The following is a 21,458-nucleotide window of genomic DNA, read 5'->3' as shown; positions in this document are numbered from 1 at the left end:
GTTTACCTTTAATCTGAGTAATTTTGTATATTAGTCATTGCAGTAGCAGTTGTAGTGTATGCAATGTAAACATATCAAAAGCCCATGCATTCATTAATATTAAGCATTATTCATATATTAGAAATCTTAATAAATCAAGACAAGCAAGCAGATTTCTACCTTTGCATTTAGTGTCATTTAAGTAATTTAGCACGCTATCACTCAAGGAATCATATTTAAGGGCACCTGTATTTCTTAAATACCGCTGATGTTGCAGGCTTTGGAATATATGTAAAATGGTACAAGAGAACTAGACAATGGCATTTTATTTAATCCTACAAAAGAGCTTACAAAATCCAAAATATAGAGAGAGGTCAGGCTGTTTTGCCAGTCTTTCAGCAATTTCCCCACTCACACCTGCAAGCGACAAAACATTTCAGCAACACAAATCTTACTGACATACTGTGGAGAAATTCAAGAGAAGTCTTGAGTGCGAGTAAACTGTGCTAAAAGAGGGCTGGCGTGATCTGAAATTGAGTGTACTGGTAAAAATCAGTAGGGGGTAGATACACAGCAAATGTCCTACACATCCAGTCACATCATTTGAGTTCTAGGCATTGGGTCTTGGTGATGACCAGGGTACCAGTGTCCAAAAGAGTTCATATATCCTCCAGAATGAATGGGGGCACCCTTGGTTGACATGGAAACGTCCCATAGGGGTGGCATTCCAGGGGAACATGGCGGTCCGGAGATTGAAGCCGCTTGAAGGTGTTCTCCTTCTGGTCCACTTGAGCCATGTTTCATGATCTTTTTGTATTTGGAACGTTTGTTCTGAAACCATATCTTTACCTGCAACAAAGAAATGACCATTCGTTACATTTGTCCTGTCTGTATATATTGCCGATATTTTTTTTATATTTTCATAGTCATAACTGAAGATGACTATACATTTTTTTACTTGTATGTAATCTTCAGTCATAAATGAAGATGACTATACATTTTTTACTTGTATGTAATATTCAGTCATAAATGAAGATGACTTTACATTTTTTTACTATCAGAATAACATCACAAGCAGAATCTTCATTTTCAACCAACAGTTTTTTGCATGAAATTCTGGTCTATTACATAGGGCTCCTGCTAGCACCAACATGCCTTTAGCTTGCTGTAACTTGGAGGTGGAAAAAGCTTGGCAATTCAAACATTATTGCTGTTACTTTTGATGGGTTCAACATTATCTCAGCACTGTTTGCATGCATTTTTATAGCTATACGATGTTAACATCCCCTGATATCAAACACATAGTGTATTTCATTTCTTATTGTGTTGAGTGTGGAAAATTCATGCTAATTGTGATTTGACAGTGGTTGTTAAAAAACAGAGCTGTAAAACCTTCTGTAATGAAATGTAATTACATTCATGTTTTTCTGTTTGAAAATCCAATTACGCTTAAGGTTTTCTCTCCCAAATAATTATTTTAATTCAGGCATTCACAATAGTTTTTAAAAATCTTTTATAAATCTTGCTGCGCTCTCAGCGGAACACCTCTGTCATGTGGTATTCTTTTATGTTATTTTTAATCACGAAAATTATTTTCAGAAAGAACAAGCCACGGGGGCTGAAAGGCAGGAATGGTCCTAGAGGCAACATTCAAAGGGTAAAAAAAGTAATTATGATTTCTTTGAGTCGTGTCATATTTGAGTTGAACAAATGGGTTGTAATTACCGGTGTGGATTTCTCTGACAGCAATGACAGGGTCTCAATTTTTCTATCAAGGCATGAGATCGGTGCCACTAATGAAGAGTATTTGGCACGTGAATGTGGCCACATATTAAGCAATCCTCAGGTTTTATGTGTCTGTCTGCTGAATTGTGAGATATCCAGGCTTGTCCTGTAACGTGGTAGCATGCTAACCCTTAAAATGCATGCTGATTCAATCTTCTTAAATCATATACTTTACTTGAATAAGCTCAGTTAATTTAGGTGTCACCACATAAAACACCTTTTTTTAGGTTAGCTGTCAAACATTTTTAAATTGCGTTACTGCAAATGCCCTCAGGAGAAAAAACCAAAGGTAATGAATTAAATAGGTGGATCAATTCCAAACTGATACAAAAGAATACATTTACGGTGTAATTTGGGAGGATTCATTTATGCAACACATAATAATTACACTCTCTAAGTAGTTATGATAATAATAGCAATAAAAATGAATGATGTAATGTCTGGGACAAAATCTAAAACAGTATACATGTGTTTGTGTGATATTGCTTTGTATTTTACTATTATTGTAACCGTTGGTTATGGACTAAGAGTATTCAAACACATTTGTATCACGTTTTTTATGAATAAATAATTATATATTATATCTACATTTCAATGTTTAGCCAAGATATATCATATAATGCTGGTGGAAAATATTGTGTTCTTTACTAGGCCTACTGATTAAAATGGGTATAAAAACTCATAATTATTTTCTATAAAATAATTTAGATATGTGTATATGTATCAAACCTCATAATGGCAATAAATATGCTGATTATAGAATATGCTAAATTACAAAATCCAAAAGAGAGCACAGTGCATTAACAACTCTACAACCTGTGTGAACCAACCCCATGTCAAGCTTTAGTTGGCATAATTGTACAATACAGCATTCATGATCATACAAAATATTTAGTTGGAAATCTTGTATGACTTTATGTCATACAAGACATGTCTTAATGAAAACGCATTCAATGATTGCAGTAAGTTATTTGAGCACACTTGCCTTTTAAGTTCCATCATATTTATTCAGAGAAATATACCATGCATAAAATTCCATTAATATATATTTTTTCATATTTTTCTTTATTCCTAAGAGAAACTGATATGTTTACTATCATGTCAAGTCTATTAAGATAAAGATGGGAAACATGCGTTAAAGATGTACCACAAAATATCTGACATTCTACTTGGTGCATCATACGACCGGGCAAAAAAGTATTTCTCAAGTTACAATGTTTGTTTTGTTATTATATGATACCACCACCACTACATATTGACATAATAAAGAAGTATTTTGTGTTAATATTACCTCAATAGCTATTTAAACCCGCTCTCAATCATCTGCAAGAAATGGGCCAACTTTGACGCTAGTCTTTGCTTTGAAATTATATAAACGTTGTCATATGTCAGCCCAATAGACCCACACACATCTACCTGAGGGCTTTCAGTGGGTACACGAACCCAACACCTAAACCCCTACACACTTTGGCATGCATCCATTAGACACACAGATCGAAATAAACTTCTTATTGTTAGTCATCTTTCGTTCAGTGTCGTAGTTTTGACGTACCTGGGTTTGTGTCAGACCCAGTTTGGCAGCCAGGTCAGCGCGTTCAGGGAGCGCGAGGTACTGGGTCTGCTGGAAGCGCTGGTTGAGCGCCTGCAGCTGCAGACTCGAGTAGATGGTGCGGGGTTTGCGGATCTTCTTTCCCTTCCCGTTCAGTCGGATTTCTCCACTCTCAATAGAGCACTGCTTCTCCGATTCTTGTGTGAGAAAAAGGGGATAAATTTCCATATTTCATTTTTAACAAATATAGGCCCGATGACAATAAACGAAGAAAACGTTGACAAAAATGCAGTGAAATGAATGTAAATTGTTTGTCAAATGTAGGCAATTGTGTCGACAAAAAAGGTTTGCAGTCTGTAATGAAAGCATAAATCAAATAAAATTTAGATCTTAAGGGTGTGCTGACAATCTATCAACGAATATGCCAGCCAGCCGAGGTGTGTAGTCTATTTGTTTAGCACATTTCTGATGTTTAAAATTGTTGACACTTTTTAAAGACTGCATTATGCGTGTCACGAAACAACACCTAACGCAGAAGTTGTAACGCCTATATTTTTTATATAAATGTCAGTTTATTTTTAAATGAATTACAACATTTGATTAAAGTGCATTAAGGTGCAGGGTTTTTCTTGTCATAAAAGGAAACTGTAGACACGTGGGCGAGTGTGAGTTAGGGTCTTGCAGTTACTTGCGTTGCTAATTGGAGTCATTAAAGTATATTTGCCCATATGACTTTAACAGCATGTATTAAAGATTACAAATAAATACGAATTGCAAACATTTCAGGAATTGGAGCTGTGTAAACCTAAAATCAATGACTCGGATTCATGGAGATAAAACACCAAAGTAAAAATGTGATATTTTCTCACTCAATTCAAGAAGCTTGAAGATTTCATTTTAAATTGGTTGAGCCTTTAATTTTTGAGCCTTCAGTCCAGCTGTAAGCAATTTTAATACTTTCAATTGTAACACTTTGAAGTTTTATACTTTGAATTACATTTTAAAGTTTGTTTTATTTGTCTGCACCCATCATACTTCGTATAGCGTATTTGTTTAAATAAGCAAGAAACCCGTGAGAACGACATATGAATGTATAAAGAGTCTTGTTCCAAAATGAGAAAACTACCATTTCCAGCATTCCAATTATTATAAATCAAACTGCAGTTGGTTATTTTTGATTTAAGTAATAATAACTCAGAAAATACATCTTACACAATAAAAGACAATAAAATAACCTTTTTATTAACGTTATCTCATTGTGGAACCAAACTATTCATATTATGTTTATAATAACTTCTCCAACATCCCCATTCAATTAAATCACAACTTAAAGAGCAATAACCATACATCTAAAATAACGTATTAATCGACAGAACTAATTGTATTTTAGAATTGCTCCACTATGTTTAGATAACGAGCAAACTAAATCACAAACTAAATATAGGCTACCTTTGATGCAACGCGGGATATGATATTTTCTTCTCCCTTTTTTAGATTCGTTGCTGCAAAAGAAAAGCACAAATTACCTGCGTCCTCTAGTCTTGAATGACCGGCTGCGCTGTTGTGACTGTTGTGTTGATAAGGTAAGTAAGCTCCGGGATGGTGATGGGCGCTCGGGTAATGGTAACTTAATGGACGGCCGTAAGAAGGAGCTCCAGCGGAAAATGCCGTTTCGTACTGCGGGTGTGCGCCTTGATGTAAACCGTGCACGGGATAGTGCGCGTGAGATACACCGGGCGAATGCTGCTGGTGAGTCTGGTAGCCGTGACTGAACTCGAGAAATGCCGATTTTGAGGGATCTGAAGCGACCAAACTTTCAGACAGTGAAGTCATAGTCATTTTTTAGAGTTATGTCCATTAGACCGATGCACCATAAAACATCATGTATCAAAAAAAAAAGACTCATGTGATTTTCATCCCTTCAGAGATTCATGTCGTCGTTTTACCAGATTGGGTGAAAATGCGTCGCTCATGAGTTTGCTTTCGCTTTGAGCTGTGTCTGTGAAGTTATTCGCCACCGTCTCGTCGCATACTGGAGTTAAATTGCAGGAACGAGAGCACTCTTCTTATTGGCTGCGAGTGCCCTCTACGTCATTTGTTCAGACATAGTGACGTAATGAGAGTAATATTGAACGCATAGAAATTCCCACGTTCGCAGCAACGAAGCTTGCGTTTATAAACGTTTTTTCATAGTTTGTGTAATTTTTCTGATCAAAGTAAAAAGAAGAGAAATGTTACAATGCTAAAGGTTTATTTGAGACATTCAGAACCATATCAAAAATCAAAGTTTGCTGGCATATCTAGCATAATAATATAAGAATATTATACATTCGTGAGGATGTTTAGTTTGTCACGTTTCAACAAAATGTGCAAAAATATTAACGAACAAGGAAGACCGAGACAAAAAATATGGCCAGCCTCCCACTGCTAATTAATCCGCCTCGTTTGATTTCCGTCGAAAGTCTATGTCATTTTTTTATATGTCTGAGAGGAGGAGCAGCGAAAAGAGCCGCTACTGATGCAAGGTTGTTACATGTTTTGGTTGGAGGACACGTGTTATTAACTAAAAATAGTGACGTACACAAATTATAGGTGCTTTTATCTCAAGCCAGCATTCTTCACTACACAGGTACGACTAACCGTCACAACACGCCTAGTCAATGCTTCAGTCCTGATAGCTGCCAGTCCTGAGTGTGCTGCTGTCCTTACTTGCCAGTGCAATACTTGAACCTGACCTTTAAAGGGCAAAATTCGGAAAATATTGCAAAGAAAGACACTGCCATAACGTGTTTACTTAAAAACTGTTATATCACCCACGCCTTGCATTGCATTATTAATACAACATTTGATATAGGCTACTGTTGTTGTGATATGTTATAAATTACTCATTTAGTTTTAATCACCACACACCAGGATGAAAAAAAATCATAGAAAAACGGACACAAAACTTTTCCATATTATTGTCTAGAATCTGCGTGTTAATGGTTTAGGCCCAACACTTGCTTATAATTGATTAATTCTACATTGAGAAAGCACTGATTTAGAAAAACGGAAAAGAGAGGAGACGATGGTTATAGAGTCAGTGTGATAAACCACAGGCCAGAGTGAGGGAGAAAAAGAGTAGTAAGGGTAGCACTATACGAAAGAAAGAGAAATGTAGACTCCATCACGGTCTGTAATTACATGTACATTATAGAGGAGAACAAAGTAAGCCCCTGAAGTCATAACACAAGCATATACCCTCACGAAGGTTTTCATGGGGGAAGAGATCTTAATAACAATAGGCTACTTCTCATCCTTAGGCCAGACTAGCTGGCGTCGTCGTTATGTGCAAATCTTCTTCTGTGCATGTATGTATATGAATGTGCAATCCGTTGCCAAGATGTGAATTGTGTTGGTGTGTTTGTCTGTCTGTCTGTCTGATTTGAGGGGAGGTGAAATGGCACGTGTTTCACCATAGCCTCTCTTTTTGATCATTAACTTGTTTAGATGACGAAATATTTTACTATAACTGTTATGAAAATGGTAAGAGGATGTTTAGTTACACTTAACACTAATTGTTATGGAGAAGAGTTTTCTTTCAGATTATGGGGTGTTTTTTTCAGATATGCGTATTTTATTAATGACCTTTAAGGTACGGTTTACAAATAGGCTGCCTTGAAATGACATGAATTGAATATTTTGTCAATAGTTTTTGCGGTAAATAAGTTTTCCATCTGTCAAACTTCCGCAAGGAAAGGCAAATCTTAATTTTAAACGCAAACATCCCCGCGTCCACTCATGCAATCTCAAAAGTCCCCAAAAATCTGCTCGTACTTTACAGCTTCAACTGCTTCCCTAAATGCTTTGTGGGCTGGGCAGATAAAAACAGAAATTAAATATAAAATAAACAGACCGAAGCAGAGAAAGTTTGAATGCACAAATTTGCGTGTTTGCGGTAATAAAATAAGGCTTTCCCAAAAGTGTATCTTTAACTGATCACATATCGAGAACAATTTATTCGCATGTATTTGTGGTATTTGAATGTTTCAAAACGAACTTCCTTTGGATTAAACATTTGTTTTGGTTTGATAAAGTTTAATCTTCCACTCCAAAACGACGAAACGTCATTAAATTGTACATGCACGCGCGGACGATGCAGAAGGGACAGGTATAACATTTTAAGGCAAATAATGAAGAAAAACCCGTCAGCTCCTGTAATCCTTTGGCACTAACAAAACCAATGCAGGCGTGTCAAACTCAAATCTAAAACTAAACATCTCTCCTGGATCATTATAATGCACGAAACGGCCTTCCGAATTTATTTCTCTATTTTAATGTATTTCTATCAAATACAGCCTTTTAACCTTTTGCACAAAACGTTTTTTGTTATTAAAAACAATTATTATTATAAAGACTGAAATGAATATAGATTGTAACAAATTGTTCACTCTTTCATCAGCGAGAAGTAGCCTAATCTATCTTTATCAAAACAAACCAATAATTAGCTTTCCGTTTTGCTTTCGACGTTAACACGTAATATCTTGCGTCAAATGAATTTGGTTGAGGACATTGACGACATGTGCGTAGTAGTGTTATGAGTTTTGGATATTATATCAACATTCATTAGATCTTGTAAAATAAACAGAATAATATTTATTTTTATTATAATTATCAAGTTCTAGCCTAATAGTAAAATTGTAACGCTATTTCATCTCCCGGCTTATTATTGTTTAAGTACTCATGTTCAAGTGTAAACGATGTAAAACGTAATTTCTTCAAGAAAATAACATTTTAAAATAAAATTATCCATGAGCAAAATTGTCCAATTATAATGGAACATTAAATAGGCTATTACTGTCTTTTAAATGTGTGACAAAATAAGAATGTCAAATACATGATCTTGAAAACCGGGTAAGTGTAAATGTAAAAAACATCGTTTTAGGTCTTTGATATCAGATTTAAGTAAAAGAAACACTATTGACACACTCAACTTTTTTGGAGTAAAGACATTTCTCTCTCAGTGAACCATCTCTTCAGTGTTCTTGATCCATCTGGTGCTTTTGCATGATTGCTAAACAATGTAGACAATGCAGTCAGTACTAGTTAATAATACATTTGTCAGAAAACATGGATGAGATTAATTTAAAGGGACTAGTTCTCCTTCAAACGAAAATTCTGTCATCATTTACTCAGCTCTTGTCATTTCAAACCTGCATGACTTCCTTCTGAAGAAAACAAAAGAAGATATTTTGAAGAATGTTGTTAACAGCCCCCCTTTCACTTGCACTGACTGGTTCTGTGTCCATTCAATACAAGTGAATGGGGGCTGTTAACAACATTCATCAAAATATTTTCTTTTTGGTTCTTCAGAAGAAAGAAAGTCATGCAGGTTTGAAATGACAAGAGCTGAGTAAATTATGACACAATTTTCCTAATGAAGGAGAACGAGTCCCTTTAAATTAATCTTATCCATATTTTCTGACAGATGTATTATTAACTAGCACTGACTGCATTGTCTACATTTTACAGCACACAGGAGGTGAATAAATGATGACAGAATTTTCATTTTGAAGAAGAACTCCTTTAAAGTCATCTCATCCATGATGAAATGAGATGAGTTTCATCATGAGTTTCAATTCTTTGTAAGTCGCTTTGTATAAAAGCGTCTGCTAAATGACTAAATGTAAATGTAATCCGTGTTTTCAACCTCAAACACAATTAATCTCCAATCTTATCCATTGCAAAACACTTGCACAATCACTGAGAACAATGAAACTTTTCTCGGGTGAATGTATGACTTTCCTTTTAAACAACAATTAGTCTGAACAACTGTCCAGATATTCAACCTTTTGTCTGTGCTAAATGGTGAAAGTGAATATGAGAGATATCAGCAGTCAAGTCTGACCCCGTGACCCTGCCTCCCACTGATGTCTCAGGTGCCTTTACCTGTCAGAGTTATTAAAAGTACTTGACAAGTGTGTTTGTCTGTGAATGTGTTTTAAAACTAGCTGCAGGCTTTTGGGTGGTTTAAGGCACTGCTCAATCTGGGCGGTACACAAGAGAGACAGATTGTCTCCTTCTGTCTGGAGGCTGCCAGCAACATCAAAGGTGTTGATGTGGACTCATTGGTCTTTGAAACTTGCCGAAGTTCTCTCTACCTCTCTGTCGTTCCTCTTCTCTTTCAATTTCTGTTTCTCGCTCCTTCTTTCTCTCCTTACATGCTGTGCCATCTGCAAGCAGGCTCTGGCAGGACTACCCCAATGCCCAGGGCAGCTGGAAGAGAAAGAACAAGTGGGAGTGGGAAGCGGTGGGTAGATGGTTATGCAGGGCTGACTTACTCCAAAGGGCACAGAATTTTGGCAAGGTGTCTAACTTACAAACCCTGGGGACAAAGATGATCTGCTCATCCATCATCTAAACTCTGCAGATATTCTGTTGGAGCGAGAGATCGTCTGTCTACTTGTCTGACTATCTGTCTGTGCCACTGGTTCTCTGGCCAGTGACCAACAACAGAAACATTTAATAATGTCTGTAGTGTAACGAGTTTGTGTGGATAAACAGTGTCATATAATTAAATGTTTCATTGGCATGATGCATTGCCGTTGAACTTTCTGATTGCCAGACGTTACATTCATACTTTTGTTTTGCATTTGTAGAAACTGTACAAAAGAGTCACAAGCCTGTGATGCAAAGCAGAGCTGTGAAAGATTTTATTGTTTTTAGGAACCTGTCGTTGACGTTGAAGTTTAGTTTACATTTCTGTGTTGTGCAAGTACGTGGCATTTACTGAAGGAGGAAATATGAAAACTCTCACTATTTACTTTATTTACAATCACAGATGTACAGTAAATGACCTCCCTGCCAACCACAAACATTATATATATTTTTTTTATATAAAAATGTCATCCGAGTACGATTATCTTCTTGTATGGGAGTTAACACGGCGAAGCTCCAAAAAGCACATCCATCCATCAGAGTAACCCACATGACTCAAATGAGTTAATAAATGTATTCTGAAGCGAAGCAATGCGTTTGAGAGAGGAAAACTATCAATATTTTCAGCTTATTCATCGATCAATATGTTTTATCTGTGTAAACATAACGATCAGCTTGCTAAATCCAAATCCATGGCTAATATTTAAAATCCCATTGTTGTTGCAAGTCCTGTGATGAAATTTGCAATAACAACTAGTCATCATGAGACATATGAGAACTGATTAAATTTTAAGAATTGATTTAAATTTGATGTTTGCCCCATATCTAAATTTGGCGCACTAAGCAAGTGTACTGATATTCAACCTGCTTTCCCATAGTATACATTACACGAGGTGGCTTATTCGTATGAATTTGTACTTTGTGAATCGTACAAAAACGTACAATCACTTGAAAAAACAATATTGAATCCCCGCCCCATGATCACTAAATAGGCTCAAAATATGAATAACTTTCTGACAGAAACATATAGTTTAGTTTGAACTTAATGTAAAATTGTTTGTGTGCAGTTGTATACCGAAGAAAGGAATTTGTATACATCTTGCATTCATCTGGCATGAGTAAAATATGAGAGTTTCAGAGTTTTATTATTTCAATATTAAGTGTTTTTATATTGCTTTAAAAGCAACTATTTAGGAGTTGTTGCTCTTGTATTCCCTATGTGAACAGGAACAAGGAAAACTAAAAACTTGTACTAAACAGATGATTGAGATAAATTCTGTTACATAAAAATGTAACCTATACATTCGCATTGTGTTTTTATGAGATCCCATGACCTATTCAATGCTACTCGTGATTTCTTCATTGATAATAGCTGTTTCGCTAACTTAAAACATTTGCATGATGCTGCACTCACAGCCCTACAGTGTAGTGAGAGATTCCTGGAGTTTCGGCCTTAAAAACATGAACAAAAAAAAAAGTTTTATCAATAGTTTTTTTCATCTTCTGTTAGCATTAAGAGTTAAGTAAAGCAAGTAAAACCCAGGGACACTGTTTTTATCGCTTGGCTACACACGTTCCCTCTCCATACTGACTGAACTGTTGTCACTACAAGTGGGAGTTTTAAATGCCGTTTTGAATCATATCCAAGAGTCACATCTCTGTAACATACAAGTTCTCCGCTCAGCTCTCACAAGTAATCTGCCAGAGGAATGTAGCCCAGCTACTCTGACCAATTTGCCAAATCCGTTTTCAGAAGTGGGTGTGTCTGAGTCCCCAAGGCTCCAGAGAGGAGACAAAAAAATGTAGGAGAATCAATGGAAGAATCGCACCTTTGCCAGGAGGGAACACCCAGTGACCACCTTGTAGGTCCTAAGAACTTAATCCCCCTGTTCACACCCACTCACGGACTGTAAAGTTTCTCATTTTTAAGGTCATCAATCATTTAGAGGCTAACATTACAGCTGAAGTGTCAAAACGGCAGATAACTACGCTTTGGACAACATGGAATAATAAACAATAGAAGAATAACTATTTGTTTTCATTAAAAACTGAAACCCATTTATGCTCTTCTCAGTTAAAGCCTTACATTAAACATGGGTTTAATGGGACTATGGGGTTGTGGCAGCTCTCTCTATACGTGGGTGTGTACGTACACCTTGTACATTCGAAGAACGCCATGCTAACCCACTCTGTAATGTTATCATTATAAAATAATCATATTAATCATGAAATGTCTTCCATCTTTGTACACAGTCGAACAGCCCCCGCAAAAAGTTCATTTTGGGCAATGCTATCACTCATAATGCGCTAAATTATAGCTTTGAAAATGAATGTTGGCCTGACAACAGAGCTGCTGTATCTGCCAAGCACAAAACCATTGCTATTAAACTGTACAAAGAAAAGTCCACGTTCGCGGATAAAGTGGAATAAAAAGCTGCGACTGTTCTAGCACAAGGATATCCTGGAGAAAACCTGGAGAAATGACTAAATCGATCATGTGATTCTGCCAGATGTCTGCTTTAGTAAGTATAATTATCATTTATAACTTTACACTATAAAGACAGACTGTCGGCTCTCCAAGCATTGGCAGCCATTTGGGACGACTCTCCAAGCAACAGGTGTCCTAGTTTATTGTGTTATCAATTAAATCAGTTCAAGAGCGGTGCAACTTGATCAAAGCGAATGATCGCACTGGGATAAAAATGCCTGTATGACAACAGAGGCAAACAGGAACAATGGGTCTGAAGGAGCTGAACTTAAAGATGCTGATCTAAGACACGCTTTACATGTACTCTGGTTACAAAGAATGTAATTTTCAGAATATATAAGAATGCAGGATTATTTATTGATATGGGGACAAATTAAAAGTCACAAAAGATTCTTTATTTATTGTGAGATATTTATTTGAGGCTAATTTGTTAATGTTGGCACTTTGAGAGACTTCGTTAACAAAGTCACCTTGTGCAGTGTGAGAATGCTTCATCTCACACCCTTGGAAAGTAGCCAAACAATGGAGTCTGATACACACTGTACCTTCAGCAACCCACAGATTGAGTAGGCTTTGAATTTATCAGGCGTGATTGCCTCGGGGAATTCACACCTTTTGAGGTGTCAAGGTACTAAATACAGTAGTTTGTGTTGCACGGAACTGCTATTAATCCTCTACAAACAATTCAATGGAGAGATTGCAGCACCTTGACTCATATGTTCTCAGAATTTGGCTATGTCACCAGTCTGACAAACTTTGTGACCTTTTAGGCCTCACCCATTAAAAAGAGTGAACAGGGTTGCTTTGGATAACATGCTTAATATGTACTGTAGGTTATGTAACGTTTTCAGGCAAAACTTGCAAACATAAATTCTCATAGAAGGCATTTATTACCAAAATATTGAATCTACTGTTTATATTTCATTTAACCCCTGATAAGTCCAGACATCAGAAAAATATGCGAAAGTTTTCTAGTTTAAAAGAGGGGAAATGTATGTTTTATAGATTAAAACAAAATAGGACACGTTTTATGAGACGACATACTTTGTCGATTTCTATGAATTAAAATTTGCCTTTAAATCAATTTTTTTGTGCTTTGTTCTTCAATCTTCAATACAGCAAAAACAATGCTGTCTGATGAAAGTATGCATATGTTGTATTAAAAAATCCTGAAATACTATAAATTCAATAATTCAATAAAATAGTTTCATCCAGCTTTATTTATTTACACACATACATATTATTAAAGTGATAGTTTACCCAAAAATAGAAATTCTGTCATCATTTAAGGCCATTGCACATTGATTTCTGAAAACAAATTTCTGCACGTTAAAAAATAAACATGACCTCACGTTGTATCAATCACATTTACACACTGTCTCCGATATTTTTGTCCGTCATAATAAACATCGGACTGCGTTCGTTTTCCTGCTTTTCTGTTTCAGTAGCAAGCATTCTCAGAAGCATTTTGACATTTCAGACACCATACAAACGAGCGGCAAATACGAAAAAACACATACAAACATTTCAGACTGTATGTGCAAAGACATTTACTCACTCTCTAGTTGTTCCAAACCTGTATACATTTATTTGTTCTGTTGAACAGAGAGAAATATATTTGGAAGAATGCTTATAACCCCATTGACTCCCATATGTGGTTATGTTGAACACAAAAGTAGATATTTTGAAGAATGTAGCAAACAAACCGTTCCGGAGCACTTTTGACCACCACTTGTAATTTTTCCTATGGTAGTCAGTGGGGTCCAAGAACTCTTTGGTTAAAAGCAATCGTCCAAATATCTTTCTCAGTGTTCATCGGAACAAAGAAATGTATTCAGATCTGGATCAACTAGACAGTGAGTAATTCATGACAGTATTTCCATTTTTGGTTGAACTATCCCTTTAAAATATAAAACATAAAAACACCAAAGCAGTCGATTTCCAGTGACTCTTCACAGCTCAGTTAGTTTGGTGGTTGTTCAGAGGTCGATTGAACTGGGAGATAAGTTATCCAAACTCCTCCCTGTCTGACCCTGCTGTTAGCCGTGTACTGCGGTACCCTCTGTGGATTCTGAGAGATGGCAATCTGTCTGTGCCCTCCTCTGTGTTTACCCACCCAGTGGTTTCATCCTGGAGGCTGAGCTGCAGGCCTGGGGCACATATGGGAACTGGTGATGTGCTGGTGGTGCCCCTTCCTGTGGCTGTGGTTCATTACTCCCTGTAATCACTGCACTGTGGGTGTCTGAGCGCTGCAGGGGACCCGCACGTCACAGCGGGCATCAGGACACTTAGATAAACTGCAAACAGGGTGCTATGATTTGTCAGGGAATAAAATCAATGCAGGGAGATGCCGTTAGCCATGGAATAATATGATGGAACATCTTCAATATATGAAATCCTGTAAAATCTTTTTTTATCAACAGTAAACATTTACATAAGACAAATGTGAAAGTGTACAGGTTCTTTGTAAATGCTTTAAATAATGGCTGGTGGTAGGAATGGATTATTACATCATCATCATTTGAGAAACTTACTATGTTATCTTCTCTATATTCTTGGATTCATTTTTTCTCACTCTCATGGGGGGGGGGGGGGGGGGGTGCTATGTATGAGGTGTATATTTTTAATGTAGTTTTACCACATCACAGATTCATAAAATTCTCTGTGTTGCCCTGGACATGTTTGTATAAAGCGTATAGAAAAGGCACCAGAAATTCAGACACAAGGCAAACAGAGAAAGAAAGAAAAAACATTGGAATTTTTTCTCAGATCTTCAGGGTTTTAAAGCAATTATTGTGAAGTGTTACCAGATGTCTCGTGGTGGAGGTTATCTTATCCTTGAGCTTTGGTTTCCTTAAGCTTTCTCAGATTAAAAAAACAAAAACACCATACAACCACATGGCAGTGGACTATGATTTATGTTGTCATCCGCAAGATACAGCTAAATCAATAATATACTAATTTTATTCTTTTCTCAAGCATGTTTTCAGCTCTGATCTGTACATTTTCTCTCTGGAGTTTACTGGCGGTCCATCCGTAGTGGATTGCGTTTCAGCTGTGGCTTTTGAAATCCACTAGACCTGTCTCTGCCTTGGACTGAGCCATTTTGGCTTAATCCTAAAATTGCACTGAAAATATAGCTGTATTAGCGGTCCCTTTCTCTGTACGAATGAAATATTTAGTTAAACAATCTTTTTTAGGTTGTCTCAGTTATTTAACCCCAGGGCGGTTTCTATTTTACCCAAAGACAATGAGGTTTTTCAGAGAGAGAGAGTGCGTGTTGTTTTTGGATGGACCAATATCATGCCGCATTTGGTCTCGAGCAATTTTCCATGTGACAGTTTAGATTTTATTCAGAGAAACATGCAGAACTTGTTTCGAAGCCAAATCTTCAATACCCCTGAGAATGGGCAAATTGCAACGGAAGCCTGTTCTACTAAGTACCGGTCCTTCATTTCACAGATAGGGATCAGTAGGCAAGAGTGCATGGAACATACATCTGCGAAGTTTGATGCAACTTATGTGAGACGTGCTATAACATACAAAAGCTATCTTCATTGAACTGCAGTCAGTCCTTGGAGTATTTCATACAGAATAATATACAGAATGAAGGTGATTTGCAAGTTAAACAGACAAAAATATCATTGCGCTTAGATTTAACACTTTATAGCTCAGGAGACTTAATGGAGTTGGATGACTTGACTGAAATAATTTGGTTTTTGAAAAAATAAATCTCTGACTTTTAATTGAACTTTTGACCGGTACCTTGGCAATGTATTGTGAGAAATTGGAGAGATCTCTTCTTAAACTCTTAAAAGAAGAGATCTCAATTTCCATTTGCTCACTGTTCAATCTCATTGCAAGTAAGAAAATTAAGATTTTTAGTTTTTTCTTTCCTTATAATGAAAAGCATGAACAATAAAATGGAAAGAATATTTGTCTTTAAGTCAACTGGCAGGGAATGTCTGGCATGAATGTGAGATGGCAAAGTCTGCTTTCTCCAGTCTGAGGTGACAAAGAGCCTGTTAAGACCCAGCTGGAGGTTTAATTATGCCATCATGAAACATTTTATTGTCTAGTAATTGTGTGATGATGAAAAAAGCATTAAAACATTGAAACACATTTAAGCACATGCACATTTTGTCCTCACACGCACACATACAGAAATCTGATAAGTGGAACTAAAACAGAATTTCAATGGCACATTTAAGCTTTATTCTTACATTTGGTCCAAGCTTTGCACATATAATGTATAATATATAATATGTTGTATATATATATATATGTCCTCATATATAAACTATAATGTTTGACATGTTCAAATACAGCCATATTATTATAATATAAGAGACCACTCCTGTTTTGCCTTTAATATGAATTTCAATTCAATGTCTGTTAAATTTCAACAAAATCAAACCTCAGGTATGATATAAAGTCATCCAACAGCAATGTGAAAGACTGAACGCATATGACAAGACACATGAAAGTTGTAAAACAGCCTAATTGTATCGTATATACATTGTTGAACTGATCCTAAAATACATATATTGTAAAATATGAACGTTTTCTTTGCACTATTCATGATCTGCATTTTTGTTATTTCGACCACTTTGTCCTATTTCAATTTACTGCAGATGAATGCAAATAACACAATTGTTTTTATTTGGATGTTGGGAGAAAAGTTGTAACTACTTCACAGAATGAAAGAAAATGTTTAATTTCACTCGTGAATTTCAGAGAAAACACTTACGCTGACATAGATTCTGAAGATATTGAACAATAAGTCATCCTGTGAGTTCTGATTGCTTTGTGTAATTTATTTGACTTTAATGACATGATAGAAAAACCTCCAGCCCTTTAACTTGAAGTTCATTTAATTAGTGGCCTGCAGTATTGGGCAGAAACAAACATTTTGGATTGAGTGTGCGGTAGGGCAGAAGGACAAGGCTGGAAAACAAAACTGACGTAACTAGTGGCTTTATTCACATTAGGAACTTCTGTGATATTGCTTTTCAAACCTGACAACACTGAGCTTTTTAATCATTATTTAAACATCATATCAGTGAGAAACAGTTCCTGGAATATTAGTTCTATAATTAAATGTATTATATATTATATATTATAATATAAAGTATTACACGAAAGTGTTTTGCTAAATGCTAAAATGTTTATGTCAAGGGATTGCTCCCTGAATTCTTTGTAAGTCGCTTTGGATAAAAGCGTCTGCTAAATGACTAAATGATAATGTAAAGTAGCTAATGTAAAAACGGAGCTTCTATATCAAAAGGAAATGTAAGGACTTTTCAACCAAAGAGTCCAATTTAGGCAGTTGTCAGCAACTGTTTGTTGAGGAGATAAAATGGTCTCTTTTGCATTGAAGAACAGGGCCGCAATCAAATGTTTGATAAACACAAAGTAAATGAGCACTGTCACAATCAAGTAATTCCTCAGCGCTTGAGTCCACACACAGCATCACCCACAGAAAGCAAAATATTTGTAAACACTTTATTTGAACGCCTGTGTGTGTGTGTGTGTTAGTGGGAGGGATCGTCCAGCTAGCAGATCTGCTCCCCCTCTAGCCTGACTGCAGATGGCTTCAATTGAGCAGGAGATGGTGGGTGGACATGCTTGGTGGTAATTACTAGGACACCTCTCTATGATTCCTTAAATAGCCGCCTTGTTTGGACTAAAAATAAACCCTGGAGTACATAAAGAAATCATGACCTCTGACCTTTGACAGGAGGCACAAAGACTTTGACCATGGCCCCATAAATAGCGGAGGCCCCATACACAGCTCACCTGCAAGTGCGTGCACACACACACGCACACACTTAATGAGGTGTAATTGTAGCGTTGCCTCAGGCAGCAGGGTTTTGAGGTTGGATGGTAACTCCGATGCATCCTCACTGAAAATACAGCTGGACACTGACTTAGTATTAATTGAGGGTTTTGTGGGATGTCGTGAGGAGGATTCTGGAAATGTCAATATGTGTTCAGAACTTTTTTTAAAGTATTTACTGCCGACTTCATAGCCTGAAGCTATCTGCCAGATTGTTGCAAAGTTGAGAAGCATATTGTTTATAAAGACTGCATTTAACTAAATCTATATTCTCTATAAATATTTTGACTTTTGGATGACAGCTGGATAGAGACTGCATTGGAGTACACCCCAAAAAAATGTATCTAAGTCTGTCTATTTATGTCTAAGTCTAAGTAGCAACAAATTAGATGCGATTGATTAATATTGCAAGACACTTTTTTCCAAAGCGACATACAGTACATACAAAGCATGTATTTTATGATTTTGTGTGTTCCACTTGAAACTCATGACCTTGCTGTAGCTATCTCCATAATCTAGCAGTTGAGCTACAGGAACTTGCTTAAAATGACTCGGCCTTTGTTAAAAACATCAGAGAAAGCCAGCTGACTAATGGGCCGCAACAGATGTTTGGATCCAATTGAAAGTCTAAAACCTGCGTGAACTTTGACCCAGCCTTCACCAAGCTTCAGCCAATAGTACGTTGGCAGGCCATAGACATGAAGACAAATGGCCCTATCAGTGTAAAGTGCCTAATGACAGAGGCGAGGGGGGTCAGACATATGTGATGGTGGGGGGGTTGGACACATGTGGTGGCTTTTGATAAGCGGCTCTGAAAAAAGGCCTATTTGTGGGTGCTCTGTGGATGAGGAACCTCACCTCCAGCTGAGAAGAGGAAACAGGTTGGTTTGCTCCAGCAAAGCCATGAAAAATTAAACCACAAAAGCTTACTGCAGCAACCATTATCTGAACTTGACCATGACTGACAAGTGTACCGAAGCATGAAACCAGCTTCCAGGATGTTTTAACAGGAGAAATTTAGTTATCATTCATATACAATTTTAGGGAAATGAGTTCATATTGAAGTCTTTGACTTTTGGTCGTGGCAGATTTGAGCAAAATGTTGAGATCTCTTTTGAAACTCTGAAGAAGTCTTTTCATTGCTGTTTTCATTTCTTACAAGGATCTAAATTGTTTAGGTATTTGTGTAGAGTTTACATTGCGTAGTCATCAAAACATTGTAGAAAGAGATAAACTATGGCACAGTGTTTTCAGGAAAAACAGATCATGCTGTGCACATTTACAAAGACGTGGAAAGGTCTTTACATTTTCGTTTGGAAGCGATCCAGTCGGATAGAACCACTGCAGTCTCTGGAGAGGCTATGGCACGTCTTTGGCCCCAGTGGCTCTCTGAGACTGGGAACTGATGATTGCTTCAGTATGTGCACAAGGTAAAAGGAGGGAAGACGCATGAGATCCGTTCAGCTGCATTGTTCGAAAGTATTCCACATGGATTTGCGTATGTGAAAAATCACTTTCTTGCTGTGTAATCATTTGACATCCTGGATGTTTGTTTCAGGCTGATCACTTCCGTTAGACACTGTTTGCTTTTAAGAGGGTTATTTAGACTTTTTCATTGCGTTTTTCAAGACTGCTTATTTTGTGTTTGCGCAATTGAAGAACAGAGGTTGGTTTTAATAGTTTATCCAAACCCGTTTACTCTCTCTCACATACACTGTGACACACACAAACACATTGAATCCTTTTGTATTTTCAAATATCATTTAAAAAAGAAAACACTGTGATATCAACTATCTTTAAAATTATATATAGCCTTTTGATATTATACTATTACTGTAAAGCATTGCACAAATTCTCCATTTATATTTGTACTGTAATAAAACAATTCTATAAATATGGCCTGAAAAAAGAATTGACCAACTCACTTTGTTTTTTTAATACTTATGTTGTCATTTGTTTCATATTGTTTGACTATTAATTTTTTTGTATCAAATTTTATCAAAATTATTGCTACATTTTCATTATATCTGATATCTGTGTAAATCTGACTTTATTCTTTGGTCAATTTGTTGCATGTGTTTCTGAGAAAACCTTTATAATAAAAATGTTTCTGGCATTATACAGGTACAATAATGTTAAATATGATTTTATTTACTGAACAATTCTGCTGTTAACAGTGTAATTATTTATAGTGGAACAATAAATAAAAAGTGAGGTCAGGCACATGGCCTGTTTACACATAATTTAACACGTGGTTCTTAAATCTAACGCCGGAAAAATCTCTCTCAATGATTTTCAGCTGGTTTTTAAAACACTTGTGAGGGACAGGAACATCCAGCTGTTCAGTAATAGATTGTTCATGGCTGAGTATAAATGCTGAATTGTTTTAAATCTGAATTGGTTTAATCTGATAAATACGTTTTTTCTTTCAAATTTATTTTTGGCAAACTTTTCAAACGAAACGAAATCTATAATATAAATGCAGCAACTGGTCTACCAACTGATGACAATTTGTTTAATTGTTATGTTTCTTATAAGAAACAATTATGAATGTTGTTTTTCTATATCATTCAAACCAAAAAGGCATCACCCGGTTCCACAGTCTTATACGTTAACTATGTAAATATGTGAATAGGAAAGACCAGGTTGTTGGACACACTTTTCGCTCTTTATTCAATAGCACTAGTAAAACAAACATTAGTCAAATGAAAAAGTACATTTAAAAGCTTGGGTGAAAAGTCATTGGGTAAACCACAAACATTAAATGTTACAAAATATACTTGAACACCATTTGTACAAATTATGACCCACATTTGACTGCTTTTTTATTTGAATAATTTTATATAATGCAGCACAGAGGCCAAATATATTTTAATGATTTTCAGAATTATTTGTTTTGTATGTCACATGTTTCAAGTAACATTGCAAGTAAGTCTTTAGTAAGATGATCCTGTTGTTTCCTTATATAATTTATTATATTAGTTCATTAAACTGTATGAGAGATCAACAATTGGAAAATGTTGTAAACATTTGTTTTATAATTTATTTGCTGCATTTATTTGAGGTCAAACTCTTTTTTTGTTGCCTAGACTCAAGGATATCAGCAATACAAACCTGCAAATTTTACTGTAATTATACATTTATTTCATACTAAAATACAAAAGTTACTTTAGTTTTTAAACTTTACTTTTATTTTATTTCTGAATATGCTGAGTAAATTTTAATAATTTATCTGCTCTCTTTAAAATAGCCTGGGAAGTGGCAGCTTTGCTATTATGACTTGGGTAATGTCTCCACCTTGGTAATGCCTCCCACCATTTGTAGATTGTTGTATAGTTCTGCCCTCTACTGGTGATATAATTTCCTTCACCCTTATCATTAAGTCTAACAAAACACCTTTT

The 21,458-nt window shown here is 36.2% G+C and overlaps 2 protein-coding genes across 4 annotated transcripts in view; one reads left to right on the top strand and one right to left on the bottom strand.

The window, feature by feature from the left end:
* Positions 1-21,458, top strand: part of tac4 (tachykinin precursor 4) — a 30,323-nt gene that overhangs the window by 4,637 nt on the left and 4,228 nt on the right. The window contains exons 2-3 of one of the 3 annotated variants that reach the window (XM_079457098.1): positions 1,579-1,636; positions 4,808-4,896. The exons of 1 other annotated variant lie outside the window; for it this stretch is intronic. The gene's annotated coding sequence lies outside the window, so the exon portion shown is untranslated. The remainder of the gene's footprint in view (positions 1-1,578; positions 1,637-4,807; positions 4,897-21,458) is intronic. One more of the 3 variants, XM_079457097.1, reaches the window with a different exon arrangement.
* Positions 292-6,449, bottom strand: dlx4a (distal-less homeobox 4a). The gene is made up of 3 exons (XM_079457095.1): positions 4,840-6,449; positions 3,317-3,510; positions 292-828 (listed from the first exon to the last, which is right to left on the bottom strand). The coding sequence occupies exons 1-3, from the start codon at positions 5,150-5,152 to the stop codon at positions 574-576; spliced, it is 762 nt and encodes a 253-aa protein (XP_079313221.1). The 5' UTR covers positions 5,153-6,449; the 3' UTR covers positions 292-573.

Source organism: Barbatula barbatula (genome assembly GCF_947034865.1).
Source record: "Barbatula barbatula genome assembly, chromosome: 5".
Taxonomy (NCBI): domain Eukaryota; kingdom Metazoa; phylum Chordata; class Actinopteri; order Cypriniformes; family Nemacheilidae; genus Barbatula; species Barbatula barbatula.
The sequence above is the reverse complement of the archived record's forward strand: the minus strand, read 5'-3'. Positions and strand labels throughout refer to the sequence as shown.

Bases quoted from the DNA above. Each gene is read 5' to 3' on its own strand.
- dlx4a (XM_079457095.1), bottom strand. From the start codon at position 5,152: ATGACTATGACTTCACTGTCTGAAAGTTTGGTCGCTTCAGATCCCTCA. The intron at 3,511-4,839 runs GTAATTTGTGCT...TTCTCACACAAG, and splicing joins TTCAAGACTAGAGGACGCAG to AATCGGAGAAGCAGTGCTCT. The intron at 829-3,316 runs GTACGTCAAAAC...TCTTTGTTGCAG, and splicing joins TGGGTCTGACACAAACCCAG to GTAAAGATATGGTTTCAGAA.